The 17376-nt window shown below is 37.2% G+C and overlaps 1 protein-coding gene across 1 annotated transcript in view; it reads right to left on the bottom strand.

Annotated features, from left to right (window-relative positions):
* Positions 1–17376, bottom strand: part of HECTD1 (HECT domain E3 ubiquitin protein ligase 1) — a 117068-nt gene that overhangs the window by 22424 nt on the left and 77268 nt on the right. Inside the window, exons 19-27 of the mRNA XM_017895868.1 lie at positions 16448–16478; positions 14817–14951; positions 13755–13894; positions 13154–13477; positions 11825–11991; positions 11554–11730; positions 6976–7812; positions 6072–6293; positions 1451–1584 (exon numbers count right to left, since the gene is read on the bottom strand). Of these exons, the coding sequence (XP_017751357.1) occupies positions 1451–1584; positions 6072–6293; positions 6976–7812; positions 11554–11730; positions 11825–11991; positions 13154–13477; positions 13755–13894; positions 14817–14951; positions 16448–16478 (2167 nt within the window). The remainder of the gene's footprint in view (positions 1–1450; positions 1585–6071; positions 6294–6975; positions 7813–11553; positions 11731–11824; positions 11992–13153; positions 13478–13754; positions 13895–14816; positions 14952–16447; positions 16479–17376) is intronic.

The raw sequence follows: 17376 nt of genomic DNA, 5'->3' as shown, positions 1-17376 counted from the left end.
AAAAAAAAAAAAAAAAACAAAAAAAAACAAAAAAAACCTCATCAATGTTTTTGAAATCTAGTAACATTTTATAAAGAGAAATTTTAAATATACAGTTAGTTACAATAAAGGGTATTTTTTAGGCACAACTTTCAATTAGAATACAATCCTAGTGGTTAAATATTGAGAGTTCTGAATCACATTGCCTAGGCTTGGGTCCTCACTCTTCCACTTAACTCTGATTATAAGGGCAAATTATTTTTTTTACGCCTCTACTTCATTCCTTCGTATGACAACTAATGAGAAAACAGATGGAGCCTGCTTGCAAAACCACAGGTACTAAAAAACAAACTCCTGGGCCACGTCAGCCTCTTGAGTAGCTGGGATTACAAGCACGAGCCACTACACTGGCTAAGTTCATACACTGTGTGTGTGTGTGTGTGTGTGTGTGTGTGTGTGTGTGTGTGTGTGTGTGTCAGATCTCATTCTGTGGCTTAGGCTGGACTGCAGTGACCCAATTATAGCTCACGGCAGCACGAGCCACTGCACTGGGTAAGTTCATACACGTGTGCGCGTGTGCATGTGTGTGTCAGTGTGAGAGATTCTGTGGCTCAGGTTGGAGTGCAGTGATGCAATTATAGCTCACTGCAGCACGAGCCAACTGCACTAAGTTCATACACGTGTGTCTGTGTGTGTGTGTGTGTGTGTGTCATTCTGTGGCTCAGGCTGGAGTACAGTGACCCAATTACAGCTCACTGCAGCACCAGCCACTGCACTGGTGAAGTTCATGCATGTGTGTGCATGTGTGCATGTGAGAGATTCTGTGGCTCAGGCGGGAGTGCAGTGACGCAATTACAGCTCACTGCCGCACGAGCCACTGCACTGGCTAAGTTCATACGTGTGTGTGTGTGTGTGTGTGTGTGTGTGTGTGTGTGTGTGTGTCATTCTGTGGCTCAGGCTGGAGTGCAGTGACCCAATTATAGCTCACTGCAGCACAAGTCACTGCACTGGCAAAGTTCATACACTGTGTGTGCGCGCACGCACAAGCACGTGTGCGTGTATGTGTGAGATTCTGTGACTCAGGCTGGAGTGCAGTGACACAACTACAGCTCACTGCAGCCTGGAACTCCTGGACCCAAGTGATTTTCTCCCTCAGCCTCCCAAGTAGCCAGCACTACAAGTGTCAAAGTGTGGGATGACAGGCATAAGTCCTATACCCAGCCTAATTTCACACACTTTTAAGCCTGTTAAAACATCATGTGACATTCTATAATTTTTCAAATATAACCAATTTATTTTCTTTAAGTGGAGAATCATAAATGCTCAGATTAAAATTGTTTTTCTTAACCACATTTTTTATACTGTTGCCACATTTCCTTGCTTCGAAGTTTGATTGTGACTTAGCTTTTCCTTTCTTCATTTCAACTATTAACAACCTATCTTTGTGAAGACAATGGGGTACTCTCTCTACCATAACCTCCTCGTATTCTTGATCCTCCTGATTGTCATCTTCATTCTCATCATCTTCTTCATCTGGCTCAGGTAAGTCCTCATCATCATCGAGCTCAGCCAACAGAGTACTGGCACGGCAGCTATCAAGGAAATCTTGAAAACAAAATCCACAACCTTATGTCAATACAATTAAGAAAGTGTAACAAAGGAACTTTGCATTTTAAGTTTTTACAAAACGAAAGTTCAAAAGGGACAAGTGTTGCGTTCTGCCACCACATACAAGATAAGTACAGACACAACCATGAAAAAAAAAGGGATAAAGGACAACCATATGCTAAACCTGAATTACAAAATCATAATATAAAAGGATAACCATTTGGACTATTTAAAAAACAACAACCAAAAAATAAACCTTTACACCAGCCTGGGCGACAGTGCGAGACTCCGTCTCAAAACAAAAAACAAAAAAAAAAAAACCCAAAGAAACCCCTATCATCATTCTCTGAATAAGTCACAGGAAGCAGAACATGGTAGAAAAGAGGACACTTTGGAGTTATTCATTCCTCCAACAAATACTATGTGCCAAGCACAGTGTTAGGCACGAGGTATATAAAGTTGCAAACAAAGAAGACACAGTCTGAGTCCCCATGAAGCTCACAGGGAGAGACACTGATCTGGTAGGTTACTCAAAAACAATGACTACTTAAGATAATGCCTATTTACTATGGAATAATGTATGTGGCATCTTTCATGTTATCCATATTATCTAGCACATAAGGAAGTTCAAAATAACTTGAATCACTGTAATCTCCTTCCTTCTTAGACTCTCTTGCCTTCAATGGAGACTGGGTCAAATTACATTGTCCTGCATAAATGAAGATGCTGACAAACTGTTCTTCATAAAAACTGAAAGAGGACTAAACGGATTAAAACAGAACTTTTTACTGGATCTGGAAAAAATAGTCAAATATAATATCAGAACTGCACAAAGGATAAAAAACAAAATACTTTATATTCCTAAAGAACATCCAGAAGACAATTTATAGTTACTCAGAAACTTACACCTACAGACCACTGAACCAATTGGTTTTTAGTCCAATAATTACACAGGACTAAATATTCAGTGCCTTTTACTGGATGGCCAGTAGAAGAAGTCTGCCATTATATTTAATTAGTTTCTAAGGGTACACATTTTTTTTTTGTAATCAACTTTCTCAGGTTGAAAGGTCTGCATTTTTAAAACATTGTAATGCTTTGAAATCACAATGTATCTTACAAACAATGGCAAGTCAGAATTAAATTGCAACATTTTTAACCTTAGCAATATAAAAAAATTGGTGTGTCTTACAATCAACAGCCTCTTTAATTTGATGAAGTATGTTACCCTTCAACACTTGTAAGGAGCCACCTGCAATTTAGGAGCTGGTATGATGTGGTGATACACAAAATAAATCTATTCCACTCTGATTTATCTTTTAAGGAACATAATCTAACTTCATATATTGAAATTCTATCTCTGATATGTTACAACTGACTGATGTCCATTTTTTCTTTTCATCTTCCCTTTTTTACCAGCATTAAAAAGCTCTGTTATTTCACAGATGTGACCACATCATAGAATGAAATGTCTCTCAAAACACAACATGGTATGGTATTCATGCCTGTGGTAAGAGAAAAACCACAAAACACAATAAAAGTTTGCACGGCATATACAGATGGTATAAACTGATGTTACTTTGATCTTTCACCCCAGCAGTCTTAAAGTGTCTACCAGCTTTAACAATATAAAAAAGAACATCTTCTATCATATGTTCTCACTTATAAGTAGAAGCTAAACCTTGGGTACACATGGACACCAAGATGGGAACAGCAGACACTAGTTGACTCCAAAACGAATCAGGAGTGGACAAGGACTGAAAAACTTCCTATTGGGTACTATGTTCACTATCTGAGTGACAAGATCAATATAAGTCCAAACCTCAGCATCATGCAATATATCCCTGTAACAAACCTGGACACGTATTCCCTGAATCTAAAATAAAAATTACATTAAATTTTTTTTCATCACCTCACAATAGATTTTTTTTTGAGACAGAGTCTCGCACTGTCCCCAGGCTGGAGTGCAATGGCACAATCTTGGTTCACTGCAACCTCTGCCTCCCATGTTCAAGAGATTCTCCTGCCTCTGCCTCCCAAGTAGCTGGGTCTACAGGTGCCCGCCACCATACCCGGCTAGTTTTTATATTTTTAATAGAGACAGGGTTTCACCATATTGGCCAGGCTGGTCTCAAACTCCTGACCGTGTGATCTGCCTGCCTCGGCCTCCCAAAGTGCTGGGATTACAGGCATGAGCCACTGCACACGGCCAACAATAAATTTTTTTAAGGCTGGTCAAACCTAACAACAAAATTTAAAAGTCAATCAATAGTTCTAACTTTTTTTTTTTTTGGAGACAGAGTCTTGCTCTGTCACCCAGGCTGGAATGCAAACGGCACAATCTTGGCTCAATGCAACCTCTGCCTCCCAGGTTCAAATGATACTGGTGCCTTAGCCTCCTATGCAGTTAGGACTGTAGGCGTGGGCCATCACACCTGGCTAATTTTTTGTACTTTAGTAAAGAGGGTTTCGCCATGTTGCCCAGACTGGCCTCACACTCCTGACCTCAGGCAATATGCCCACTTCAGCCTCTCAAAGAGCTAGGATTACAGGCGTAAGCCACAGCGCCCGGCCAGTTTACTCTTTCCTCCCCACGATCATCTTTAACTTCCCATGACCAAGAACTAATGCTTGAAGTTAACATAATAACAAATGAGTAGAGAGGGGCACTGGGCCACCATGAGAAATAATAAATCAGAAAACAGCTTATGCAATCAATTTATAACACTTTGGTGTAATAATCATCATTTTGCTACACACTTGTTTAATAGGAAAAGCAGAAACAGAAATATAATGACTTTCTTAAAACTATGGAACATCATATCAAATTCTTGCTATGAATTAGGAGAGGCTATATTCTCACAAAAATGAAGGAAACATTAAAAGGGGTATACACAAAATAGCACTTTAAAATGTATCTTCACATAAACTTTGTCTTTAAAATTACTCCTAATTTTTTTTAAAAGAAAACAGGCAATATGATCAAGGATATATGGTAAAGGGTATTCCAAAACAATAGGGATGGAGTGCAATGTTTTGGAAAGCAATTCAGTAATTATTATTTTAGGCATTTATCCTAAGAAAATATACTAAAATACAGTACAAGAAAGTTCATTCATAATGATGTTTATGGTAACGAAAAAGTTATAACTTAAATATAAAAAATTGATAATTTATTAAATGATCACACAGTGAAATATTTGGCAATCATTTCAAATGTTACAGAAACCCATCCAACATATGTGAAAATGTTTTCACAATGTATTGAGTGAAAACAGCTGGCCGAAAAGGATATAATCCTTTTTTGTTAAAAAAACAAAATCATATATCAAATGATGTACATCAAATGATTAACAGTGGTTGCCTCTGGTAGGTGGGGACTAGACAATTTTAATTTTCTTCTAGTTTCTATTCAGAGCATTATTTTTCTAATAAGATAAAATAAGAGAAATAGAAACACAGATTTTATCTTAACTGAATCAAATACATCCCTTTGATTACAACATGGAAGCCATAAGGCTATTACTGAACTTTCTGAATAAAATTTAATTTGCAAGAATCATGCGTTACCTAAGGAATTATTTCCAAAAGTCTTTGATAACAGCATACAAGGAATATCATTTTACAAACCTTATGAATCTATTACACTTCTTCTCTCAGTAATAAGAGTGTCAAATCACTTTATGGTTCTTCCATTAAAACTTCTTTTGTGACAAAAGGCAAAAAAAAAAAAATGACACATAAAGTCCCTAGATCTACTTCATGTATAATCAGATAACTGCAATTTTTTTTTAAATATTTTTTCAGAGACAGGGTCTAGCCTTGTCACTGAGGTTGGAGTACAGTGGCATGATCACAGCTCAGTGTGGTCCTGAACTTCAGAGCTCAAGTAATCCTCACACCTGGCTAATTTTGGGGGTGTAGGGATGGTAAAGATGGGGGGTCTATGTTGCCCAGACTGGTCTTGAGTTCCTGAGCCTCAAGTGATCCTCCCACCTTGGTGTCCCAAAGTGCTGGGATTATAGGCGCGAGCCACCACATCTGACCAGATAATTTTTTTTTTTTTTTTTGAGACGGAGTCTTGCTCTGTCGCCCAGGCTGGAGTGTAGTGGCATGATCTCGGCTCACTGCAACCCCCACCTCCCGGGTTCAAGCGATTCTCCTGCCTCAGCCTCCCGAGTAGCTGGGATTACAGGCAACCACCACCACGCCCAGCTATTTTTTTTTGTATTTTTAGTAGAGACAGGGTTTCACCACGTTGGCCAGGCTGGTTTCGAACTCTTGACCTCAAGTCATCCACCTGCCTCGACCTCCCAAAGTGCTGGGATTACAGGCGTGAGCTACTGCACCTGGCCCAAAGATTCCATATTTGTAAGAAGAGAGAATAATTCTCTTTAAACAAAAGTTTAAAATATCAGGAGAAAACATAATAAAAGTATCATTATTTAAGTATCTAAATACTTCAATTTTAAATTATAACTTACCATATAAGGAATATTCTGCTTCCTGACCTGTGTCACTCTCACTGGAAGTTGATGTGAGGCTGGTGGTTAAAGTATTACTTAATGATTGACCAACTGATAAAACTGTTGTTGCTGTAGCTACATTGCTGCTGCTAGTAACACTGGACGTTGACATAGTCACTGTTGATGTAGTACCAGGTGTGGTCAAATTAGGGAAACTCTGAGCACCCATAAGAGGAGAAGCTAAAGACAAAAATGAAGCAAATCAGTACAAATAGGTGAGAGTGTAGAAACCTTAGAAAAACCAAGTTTTATATTTTTTAAAGAGTGAGGTCATAAAACACACTAATAATAAAATGGTTACTGAAAAGCAACAACTTTGGGAACCCAACTGAAATCCAACTAAAAATTCTTTTATAGCACTATTATATTTTAAATATTATGCCTAACTTTTTTAAAGAAATGAAACAAGCAATGAAATAATTCCCAATGTATTTTCCAAGGGAATTATTTTGACCTGTTAGCAGCTTAAATTGGAATTTAACTTTCAGAAGCTAAGATCAATGTAGAGTCTAAATAAAAGCTATACTTACATGATGCTTTGGTTTCACTGCACTATGATAACATTTAATAGTCATCTATTTCCTCATGCAACTTTCCTTAATGATGTATCATAAAGGAGCGCAAATCAGAAGTATTGTTTTATCCTTCTAGAATAAGAGGTTCTTTATCACACCTAATCTGAATTCTGAAAATATGATGATTCTAGAGAACTTAACTTCATATTCCTGAAGTGCTAAATTTGATGTAGCTTTATCTAATATGGTTAATGACCTAGTTAAAAACTGCAGCCAGAACAAGAGACCCTACTTTGCATCCCTCCAAGTGGAAAAAGCATTGGTTCCAGAAGGAAAAGCTCACTTACTTGCTGTGCTCATCACATTCCTCCCCAAAGTATTAGTGTTGTTATCACTGCTGCTTCGGCTTAGATTCATGTTGTTCGTGGCATTAGTCCGTGCTATGTTTGCCACTCTCCTTACAAAACTCTCCAAGCTAGATGTTTCTCTTGAGGACAGGTTAGGTACACTTGCACTAGAGCTCATAGGGGCCCCAGCAGCCAACAAAGAACTCACTGACAGTCTGTTACTTGCTGAAGAGCTAAGAGGTCGTTGTGAAGCTGCTTCTTTATTAGTTAATTCAGATACTGAACTAACATCAGGAGAACTAACACTGACAATTCCCATGGATATTGCACTAGACTCCCCAGGAGTACGAACAGAACTATCGGGGCCTAACTTCCTTTCAGCATTTTCACTTCCCGTCTCCGCTGTTAAGGTGCTGGTGCTTGCACTGGAAGACGACCCTACTTCTGTTTGAGGGACGTTTTCAGCAGATGAAAGAACAACAATTGGTTCATGGACATCAGCTCCTGAAACTATACTGTGTTCCATTACAATTTCTGATCTCCGTTCCGTTTTGGTCGAACCCAAGCTGATGTCGCTGCTACTGGCCACGCTACACACAGAACTGCTGCTTCCTTTTCTACTTGAGGAGCCTGCAGCAGCAGATGTCTTGTCTGGACAGTTGTTTTTCACCAAGCTGCTCCATGATTGCGTTGTGCCTGAAACAGTGGATGAAACAGGTTTGGGTGATGCCACTGTATCAGGGTCGTACCCTGGTGCAAGCTTGAGGTCAAATTTTCCTTCTGCGCCCATACGGTAAGAGTTTGAGCCACCAGCATCCCAGGTGACATCAATCCAGCCTGGAAAGGGACAGGAGTTTGTGAGACCCAGCAGAAAGCAGATAGGAGCGTGTCAGACAGTAGCTCCACAATATGGGATCAGCTTTTCATCAGTGCTGTCCTTTTCTGAATTTCTAGTCAATCAAGGTCGGCCAACTAAAATATATGTAAATTTTTGGACTCAATTATTTGACTATATGACTAGTTATCTGAAAGTCTATAATATTTAACTCTCATGATAAAAATATTTTAAGGACAGGAAATATGTACTGTATACAAGGTTTCCAGGAAATGTTTAAAATTCTTCCTTTTATTTCCCTTATTTCTGAACTATTCAGTTTATGACATTTAAAAGCAATGTAAAGGTCATGTTTAAATCTACTGGGTTATTTTCATTTTAAAATTATTTGATTTTAGAGATGAGGTCTTGCGTTGCCCATGCTCATCTTGAACTCCTGGGCTTAAATGATCCTCCCACCTCAGCCTCTTGAGTAGCTGGGATTACAGATGTGAGCCACTGCACCTGGCTTGGTTACTTCTTAAATGGAAGAACTGTTCAAGAAATTTTAAAAGATTGATATACATGGTAAAATACTGCCACTTCAGCAAGTAAACACAATCTAGGTAAAAGTTTTTAAATTGCTAAGTATAATTATGCGTAGTCAAATTTTCTGTCTAGAAAAACGTGCTAGCTTACCATTAATTTCTTACCATTAATTTGGGCTAACCTCTCAAAATATTCATATATTACCACAGAAATTTTAGGTCACTAGCTCAAATAAAATACTAAAGTTAGCATTTCGGTTGTGTTCTCAAAGTTCAGTGGTTCTTTGGTTCTCTTATGTTAAATAATTAAGTTCAATAAATTTGAATAAGCACAGAAAATTCTAAAAAATAATTTAAAGAGCACACTGAGCTCTTTTATTAGAAACTATCTGCTAAAGCTACTAACATGTACAGAACTAATGAGCATAATGATATTCAATTTATATATTTACTTGTAGTTGAAAAATAATATTGTTTTTTAAAAAAGGTAATGAACCTCCAAAAGCAAAAAAAAAAAATTGTCTATTAAAAGAAAATTAATATAAATTTTATAATCTTATTTTAGTGTTATAAGCTAACTATTTCAGGGAAAAACATAAGACACAAAAAACATTTTTTTAAAACTATAACAAGCCTTTATAAAGTTCTTACCCATACATAAAAGGGGCCCAAGCTCACATACACACCCATCCACACACCCAGATGCCCACCCACACATACACCAAGTTCATATGTTTATGCTGGCACTCAGAGGGAAATAATATTGAATTACCTGTGGGGATTATCTGCATATGTGTTCTTTGAAAGGAAAAGTGACTGCCCCAAATCTACATAAGTAGCTTAGATGAGATTTTTCAATTGCCTCTATTTTTTTCTGTATGCTGAAATAATCTCTGGAGAACCAACATTTAACTATCTCTTCTGCTACACAGAAATGTGTGAGAAAAGAAGAAGGTTCAAAAACATAGCCCAATCTCAAATAAAAGTAACTTTTGTATTGTATTAACTGGCCCAAAAAACATACTCTCTCAACTCCTTCTATGCCCAAAAGACAGACAAAAAAAATATACAGTCAGTAACGACTAGCCATCATTAGAAGTGGTTGGCTTAAGAATTTGAAAGCTAAGAACCCTCTCTGACATAGAGACTTAAAGGCATAACTTGATGGGAACAGCCATGTTGATTAGCCAAAACTAAATTTCTACATTTGTCAGATCAGTGAAAACAGGCCTTTCTTGAATGCTAAAACCCTGAAATTTCTAGGCTACATGATTTTTGTTTTTCCCATCTGTGGCAGATAAAACAAAACAAAACAGAAAAACACTCAAAATATTCAGATTTACATGTGAGCACTCTCTCATAAGGAGGTGCCATACCTCACAGTTCAAACGTATTTTATAGATCAGTAACATTATACTGAAATGTAATTGCAACTTACTATGCAGCAAAAATGAATCGAGAAGAAAAATAACCTACAGTATCTATTTACCTTTGTATAGGCAATTGCTTAAGTTACTCTGCTTTTAACATTTGTACTTCAATAAAATGCTTATGTATGTATAGGAATGTCACAGTGAAAGATGCTGCTAGTCCAGGCACAAAGTATTAAAATTATTTTGTGAAGATTGGTGGTTGTATTAAAACTGTTGTGCCATTGTATCTTGGGGGAAAAAAAAATATATTCTACTTTCCCTATGCAATTGCTTCAGTTGACTCCATCCCGAGAAAAAAGAACTGCATTCACACGTCTCTAACTATCCTCTTCTTCTCAAGTCACATACATCAAGGCCAAAACAATTACAAGAAATAGAATAACAGCTTTTTAATAAGTATCATCAAGATGCCCAAAAACAAGAAAATTTGAAATTTCTGAGTTGAATGGTACTACTGATGTCTCAATTATTACTGGTATTTATGAATTTTAGGTCACTGTAAACCTGTATGATTAAAATGATTTGCAATTAGGGCCTGATACTTCATAAAAACATTTGGCAGTAAAATAATTCAAGAAATAGAATCTTAAAAGCAATATAATCAAAGGGTTTATTTGAATAAATAAATGTCTTTATCACGTAACACATGAAATTAAATGTCAGTCATTCTCCTAAGTACTGTCACATTTATTCTAGCTCTTTAAATATGTGGTGTAAGTTGCCGGGGGTGGTGGCTCACGCCTGTAATCCCAACACTTTGGGAGGCCAAGGCGGGTGGATCACCTGAGGTCAGGAGATCGAGACCAGCCTGACAAACAGGGAGAAACCCCATCTCTACTAAAAATACAAAATTAGCCAGGCATGGTGGCGCATGCTTGTAATCCTAGCTAGTTGGGAGACTGAGGCAAGAGAATCGCTTGAACCCGGGAGGCAGAGGTTGCAGTGAGCCGATATCACACCATTGCACTCCAGGGAATAAAAGCAAGACTCTGTCTCAAAAAAAAAAAAAAATGTGGTATAAGTTGAGAATATAAACATTTTACTTTTTTTAATGCTAAAAACTGATACAAAATTGATGAAAACAAACCCACTGATGCTTAGGCAAATTATCTGCTAATGAATCAACCTTATAGTTTGAAGAAAACAATTTGCCACTATAATTGCTTTGAAGTCAACAGCAATAAGTAGATGACTTTCCTAAACTTTGCAGAATCAAAGAAACTCGATTCACATAGATTGCTATGTGAATATTGTTTACAAAACACGATAAACTCTTCCCAAAAAAGCAGGTAGGCTGAGAAACATTTTGAAATAGTAATAATCTACTAACAGATAAAGAGACGATGCGTCTTGTTCCATGCTTTATTAAAAAACAGTGAAGTAAAATGCTAATCCTTTTCTTCTACATGATTTATGACACCATAAAATTATTGCGTGATTCCTGTGACACTAACAAGATAAAGAAAAGCATAAGAAATTAAAATAAAACTCACAGTAAGCTTGAAAATAAACTAGAGGGAAAAAAACCAGAAGTGTGTCTTGAAGATACTCAACTTACACTAGCCTTGATCACTTCCAAAATACTACCAGTAAGTTTCTAGTCAAAACCCAAGAACTTAAAATTTTCCCTTATTTTCTTTACATTTTTTCCATTTACAATGTGATATCAACAGTTCTTCTAAACAGTGCTCATACATTTATGCAATTTATAAATTATCTTGAAAGACAAAAGAAAAAACTTAACTACCCATTTTCTACACAAATGTGCTGAGCACCTACTCACCATTGTGCAGTTCTCCTGTGACAGTGCCTTCTCCCTGTGGGCTGCCATCCTGATCTCGCCATTTCCAATCCAAGCCTCTGATAACACGAGCTCCTGGAACCATGTATTTCAGAACCTGGGAGCGTACTAGACGTCTCTGCCGTCTAAGATTAGCTTCTGCTTCTTTAGCTGCTTTCCCTGTCAGGTAGAAATTGGAGAAATAAAAACCAAATCACTTTTTACAAAAGTAATTGTTTCAGTAAGTTAGAAAAGTCTCCTATCATCTCTTTACCTAGCTGATCTTCACATACTCCATTTACAGTGCCATAAAGTTCAAATCCAGATAGTGAGAGGTAGTGTGTCTGTCCACTGGCATTTTTCCCCATCTGTTTAATTCTCACATGTCTCCACCCTTGTTTCTCATCTTTTGGTGGATCAAGAGGCCAAGTTGCAGTTGACCTGTTAATATGTTAGAGAAAAAATTATGTAATATTTTAAAACAGATGAAAAAGAAATTCAAGATGGGGAACATTTTTTATATAACAGAGACCTGTAGAAAAAATACACTAACTTTCATATTTACTCAACAGTTCATTACAAGAATCAAGAAATCAAGGGGAAAAAAGTAGTCAAGAAAACAAGTTAAAAATGAAACGTTTAAATGTACACTATTGATTTGACTCATAACATTAATGATTTATGATTAATATAATTCAAAGATAAAAGACAAAACGATGGGTGCAATGGTGTGCCCCTGTTGTCTCAGCTACTTGGGTGGCTGAGGTGAGGGGAATCACTTGAGCCCAGGAGTTAGAAAGCAGCCAACATAATAAGACCCCATTCTCTTCACACACACACACACACAAAAAGAAAAAAAAAGTTTACAAAGAGTAGGAGAAATCCTCTTATGATGGAAAAAAGGACTTAAAATCATTTTTTGCAAAGTTTTAAATAACGTATTAATATTTTGTCTTTAAAGCATGAAAAATGTTCAGAAGCTCCTCTCATACCACATCAAATGCCAAAAGCAATTTAAGTACATAATCTCCTTGACATGTGCCAAAATGTATAAATAAAATATAGTATAACTAATATTTTAGAAGTTACTGACTTGTCTTTTAAAACTAATTCAATACATAGAATTTAAGGATAGATAAAAATAAAAACATTTTAAGTCAGCCTTAATTCTACAACCAGCGATAGCCACTGCTAATATTTTGAACATTCCTAAGTATTATGTGATTATATGGAGAGTTGATGGAAAGCTTATTTCACTTGTGTCCATTAGTGCGCTGTGTGTGTATGCGTGTGTGTGTGTGTGTGTGTGTATGTATACATAGCTATATACCAATTTTAAAAATATTCATAGCTTCTCAGCCTTTTGGCTAAGATCCAGTGTAAAACACTCAGCTCAGCTTTCTACTATTTAATCTAAACCTTTTGACAAAAGTTTTAGTAAAGTGTTTCAAACTTTTAATGCCTGAAGTATCAAGTGATTTGTTTTTAGAAGGAAAATTTTGCTTCAATATTTCACAAAGAAGAGAGCTCTAGAGTATAAAATTATAAAAATAAACAAAGCTCTTTAGTGAGTTTTCCAATTTGCAAAGACTCCTCAACTAACCCTGGTTCATTGAGACTGCAGTCATCAACATGGGTATACAAAGAAGTCCAGTTCTGTCCATCTTTGGATACCTGGAAAACCCAATTTCTCAGTGCAGACCTTCCATAACCACGAGCATGACGAAGTGTATATGCTGATGGTATCACCCAGAGACCCAGATCTATGGCAAACCAGGCATTCTTATCATCATTGCTATGACAATTTAAAGCTGAATTATCACGACTTAGTATGTCTTCTAAGCGGCCATAAGGTAGATTTCTTCCTTCTGATGACGTTACTACTACAAGTCCATAGGCAGCTGGATTTACCCATTCATAAGCAGTTCTATACAAAAATAAAGAAAAATTAGCAAATAACAATGTTAAGATAATTGCATTTGCACAAGGTTTTAAATATAAAAGTATATTAAGTACAATTCTAGAATTAGCAATTTAGACTTTTTTTTCCTCATAAAAATTTGGATAATCTTAACTTCTACCTACAAGTCAAACTTCCTTAAACCACAGAATATTCAGAGTGTTAACAATGTTATTCTACTTCCTAGAATTCTTTTACCAAGTGAATATGGTCACTCCAGCTTAAAGTAGAATGAGTGACTTACTTTGCATTTGTTCCAATCCAGTAAATGATTCCATTTTCATCAAAATCATGCTGGTGCCGAAATATAAAATTTTGTCCTTCTCTTAATTTTCGAACAAAAACAAATGAAGATCGGTCAAAATCATACCACTGTTTTGCTACCTAAACCAAAGAAAATATGAAAGACAGTCACCTTAATAATGCTGTTTTCAAGTATGTTACCTACTTTTTTCCTATCTCTTTAATGTGAATTGTTTTCTTTTATTATCACAAATGCTCATTTAGGCTGGGCGCAGTGGCTCACACCTATAATACCAGCACTTTGGGAGGCTGAGGCGGGTGGATCATGAGATCAAGAGATGGAGACCATCCTGGACAAAATGGTGAAACCCCGTCTCTACTAAAAACACAAAAAGTAGCCAAGCATGGTGGCAGGCGCCTGTAGTCCCAGCTACTCGGGAGGCTGAGGCAGGAGAATCACTTGAACCTGGGAGGCGGAGGTTGCAGTGAGCAAGATTGTGCCACTGCACTCCAGCATGGCAACAGAGTGAGACTCTGTCTCAAAACAAAACAACAACAACAACAAAAAAAAAAACAAAAAAAACAAATGCTCATTTAAAAATATGCAAAAAATATAAAGAAAAATAAAAGTCCCACAACCAAAGCACCTCGCTATTAATAATCACAGAGTATTTCTTTAGTTTATTATTCCAATGGATAGGATAAAACAAATTCTTGATCATACTGTACAAAACATTTTCCGTTATCATTAGTCTTTATACATTTTATGGCTATATGATATTCAAATTAACAGAAATAATTATACACATTTGTCAATTAAATTTAAATTTTTAATATGAATTATCTATTTAACATTCATTGATTTGAATTAAGGTTTTTGTTTAGTATTTCAATATTACAAAATTATAATAAACATCTTCATGTAGAAATCAGTTCTAAAATGGAATTACTGGGCCAAAGTGTATTACCGTAACTCTGGATATATACTTCCCAAATTACTGTTGTAAAAGGCTAAATCACAGCTCAGAATGCTTATTTCACCATGCCCTTGCCAGAAACTCACCATTTTCAAAAGGTACTGTTCCAGAGATTCAACTGTAGCCAAAGGTTCCATCTTCAACATTCTGCCAGTCCTGTCAATCAATGCAGTTTCACCAGGTGCACGTTCCAACCGAAATCGTAATCTCCTTGTAAGTATCTACACAAAAACGATTAAAATACTTTGGAAAACGTCTTGGTTTTTGTCTCAGAGTTGTAAAAATTGATACACCCTAAAACAACTGCGATGTATGGAGAATAAACATAATGGAACTATGAACAAATGTCTGTTTTCTATTAAATTTTTTTTTTTTTTTTTTTTTGAGATGGAGTCTCGCTCCTGTTGCCCAGGCTAGAGTGCAGTGGATTGATCTTGGCTTACTGCAAACTCTGCCTCCCGGCTTCAAGCGATTCTCCTACCTCAGCCACCCAAGTAGCTGGGATTACAGGCACATGCCACCACCCTGGCTAATTTTTGCATTTTTAGTAGAGACAGGTTTCACTATGTTGGCCAGGTTGGTCTCAAACTCCTGACCTCAGGTGATCCGCCCACTCCGGCCTCCCAAACTGCTGGGTTTACAGGCGTGAGACACCATGCCTAGCCTATTTAACATTCTTTAGGCCAGGCATGGTGGTTCAGACCTGTAATCCTAGCACTTTGGGAGTCTGAGGCAAGAGGGTCAATTGCTTGTGCCTAGGAGTTCAAGACCAGCCTGGGCAACACAGTGAGACCTCATCTCTACATATTAAAACAAACAAACCAAAAATTAGCCGGGCATGCATGCCTGTAGTTCCAAGTATTGGGAAGGCTAAGGTGGGAGGATCAACTGAGCCTGGGACATAGAGGGTGCAGCGAGCCAAGATCATGACACTGCACTCCAAAAAACAACACAACAGGAAAAGATTCTTTTATAAAAGGGCCACTGAGTAAGCTACAGTGGCTATCAAGAAAAAGACAAAGTTAACTTTCTAGAATTTCTAAACAACTTCAAATACACAACAGTTTAAACAAACTTATAAAACTTTTTAACCAAAGTGACTTATAACTCACAATTTTCCAGGTAAGTTTTTGAAAAGTAGCTAATTGGCTTACTCCGCTAGAATATATTCTACAGGATAAGTATCCCTAATCTAAAAATCTGGAATCTTGAGAAGCTCCGAAATCTGAAACTTTCTGAGCACTGACATGACGCTCAAAGGAATGTTCACTGGAGCATTTCAGATTTTGGACTAGGAATGCTGAATCAGTAAGTATAATACAAATATTACAAAATCCAAAACACTTCTCGTTCCAAGCATTTTGGATAAGGAATACTCAACCTGTATGATCAAAGGCTAATAAACTTTAAGAGATGCAAAACAGTTTTTAATCCAATACATTTTAGTAAGCAACAAGCACAGGACTAGCAATTTTAGGTAGTTTCATTTCTGTATAAATCTTAACTAATTCCTATAAAAACAATTAAAGATTTATATGTGCATTTTGGAAGTTGTAGACAGCAAAATTACCAGAGAGCACATTCTGGCCTTCCTCTCTTTGGATCTTGCACAATCTCCTACAGTGAAAATTGCGTACTAAAAGGCATCGGTGCACTGTCTTTGAGACTTATCTCCAACTCATCCACTTACCAGAAACAAAGCTTAAAAACGATGGACCAAACAGTCCCCCTTACTCCTGTTATTCTGTCTGAAACAAAACACAAAGTAGCCCTCTACATCTTTTACACATAGAATATCAGGTGCAACTACTGCACTGTAAAACTCCCTAGATAAGCACTCCAGTTTGGGAGTCTACTGGCACTGATAACAGTGCTGGGTTCTCACAGGTTATGGCAAGTTTTGTTAGCTTTGCATTGCTTTGGCATATATAGGTCCTCAGTCACTCATTAAAGGCTATTATTTAAAAGAAACTATTCCATGCAGTAGAATGCAGAACAAAATTCAAAGCAGAAGGCCTTGCTAGGAAACCCTTAAGAAACCCACAAAAAAAAGTGATAAAAGTTCTGGGCTAGGATATTAGTAAAACGTATTGTTTGTTTGCCTCTAGATCCCAGCTACTAAAGAAAAGAATAATTGAATGAATGAGAATGTAAATAGGAAGTTACATATTATATACAGATATATATATATGGGGAGGAGGAGGGAAAGAAAAGAAACAGGCTATGAAACCATGTGGTTGACAGGACTAGTGAAGACTTGGGCAATCTGACTCTAACCACTGACATCAAGAAAGACCCGAAAAAAATTGTGCTTAAAATATCTTGACGTTTTTTTCTTATGTTTACAATATAGAGCCGGGCGCGGTGGCTCAAGCCTGTAATCCCAGCACTTTGGGAGGCCGAGACGGGCAGATCACGAGGTCAGGAGATCGAGACCATCCTGGCTAACATGGTGAAACCCCGTCTCTACTAAAAATACAAAAAACTAGCCGGGCGAGGTGGCAGGCGCCTGTAGTCCCAGCTACTCAGGAGGCTGAGGCAGGAGAATGGCGTGAACGCGGGAGGCGGAGCTTGCAGTGAGCTGAGATCCGGCCACTGCACTCCAGCCTGGGCAACAGAGCGAGACTCCGTCTCAAAAAAATAAAA

The sequence above is a fragment of the Rhinopithecus bieti genome, unplaced genomic scaffold (genome assembly GCF_001698545.2).
Source record: "Rhinopithecus bieti isolate Rb0 unplaced genomic scaffold, ASM169854v2 scaffold_21703, whole genome shotgun sequence".
Classification (NCBI taxonomy): Eukaryota; Metazoa; Chordata; class Mammalia; order Primates; family Cercopithecidae; genus Rhinopithecus; species Rhinopithecus bieti.
This window is presented reverse-complemented; position numbering and strand designations above follow the sequence as displayed.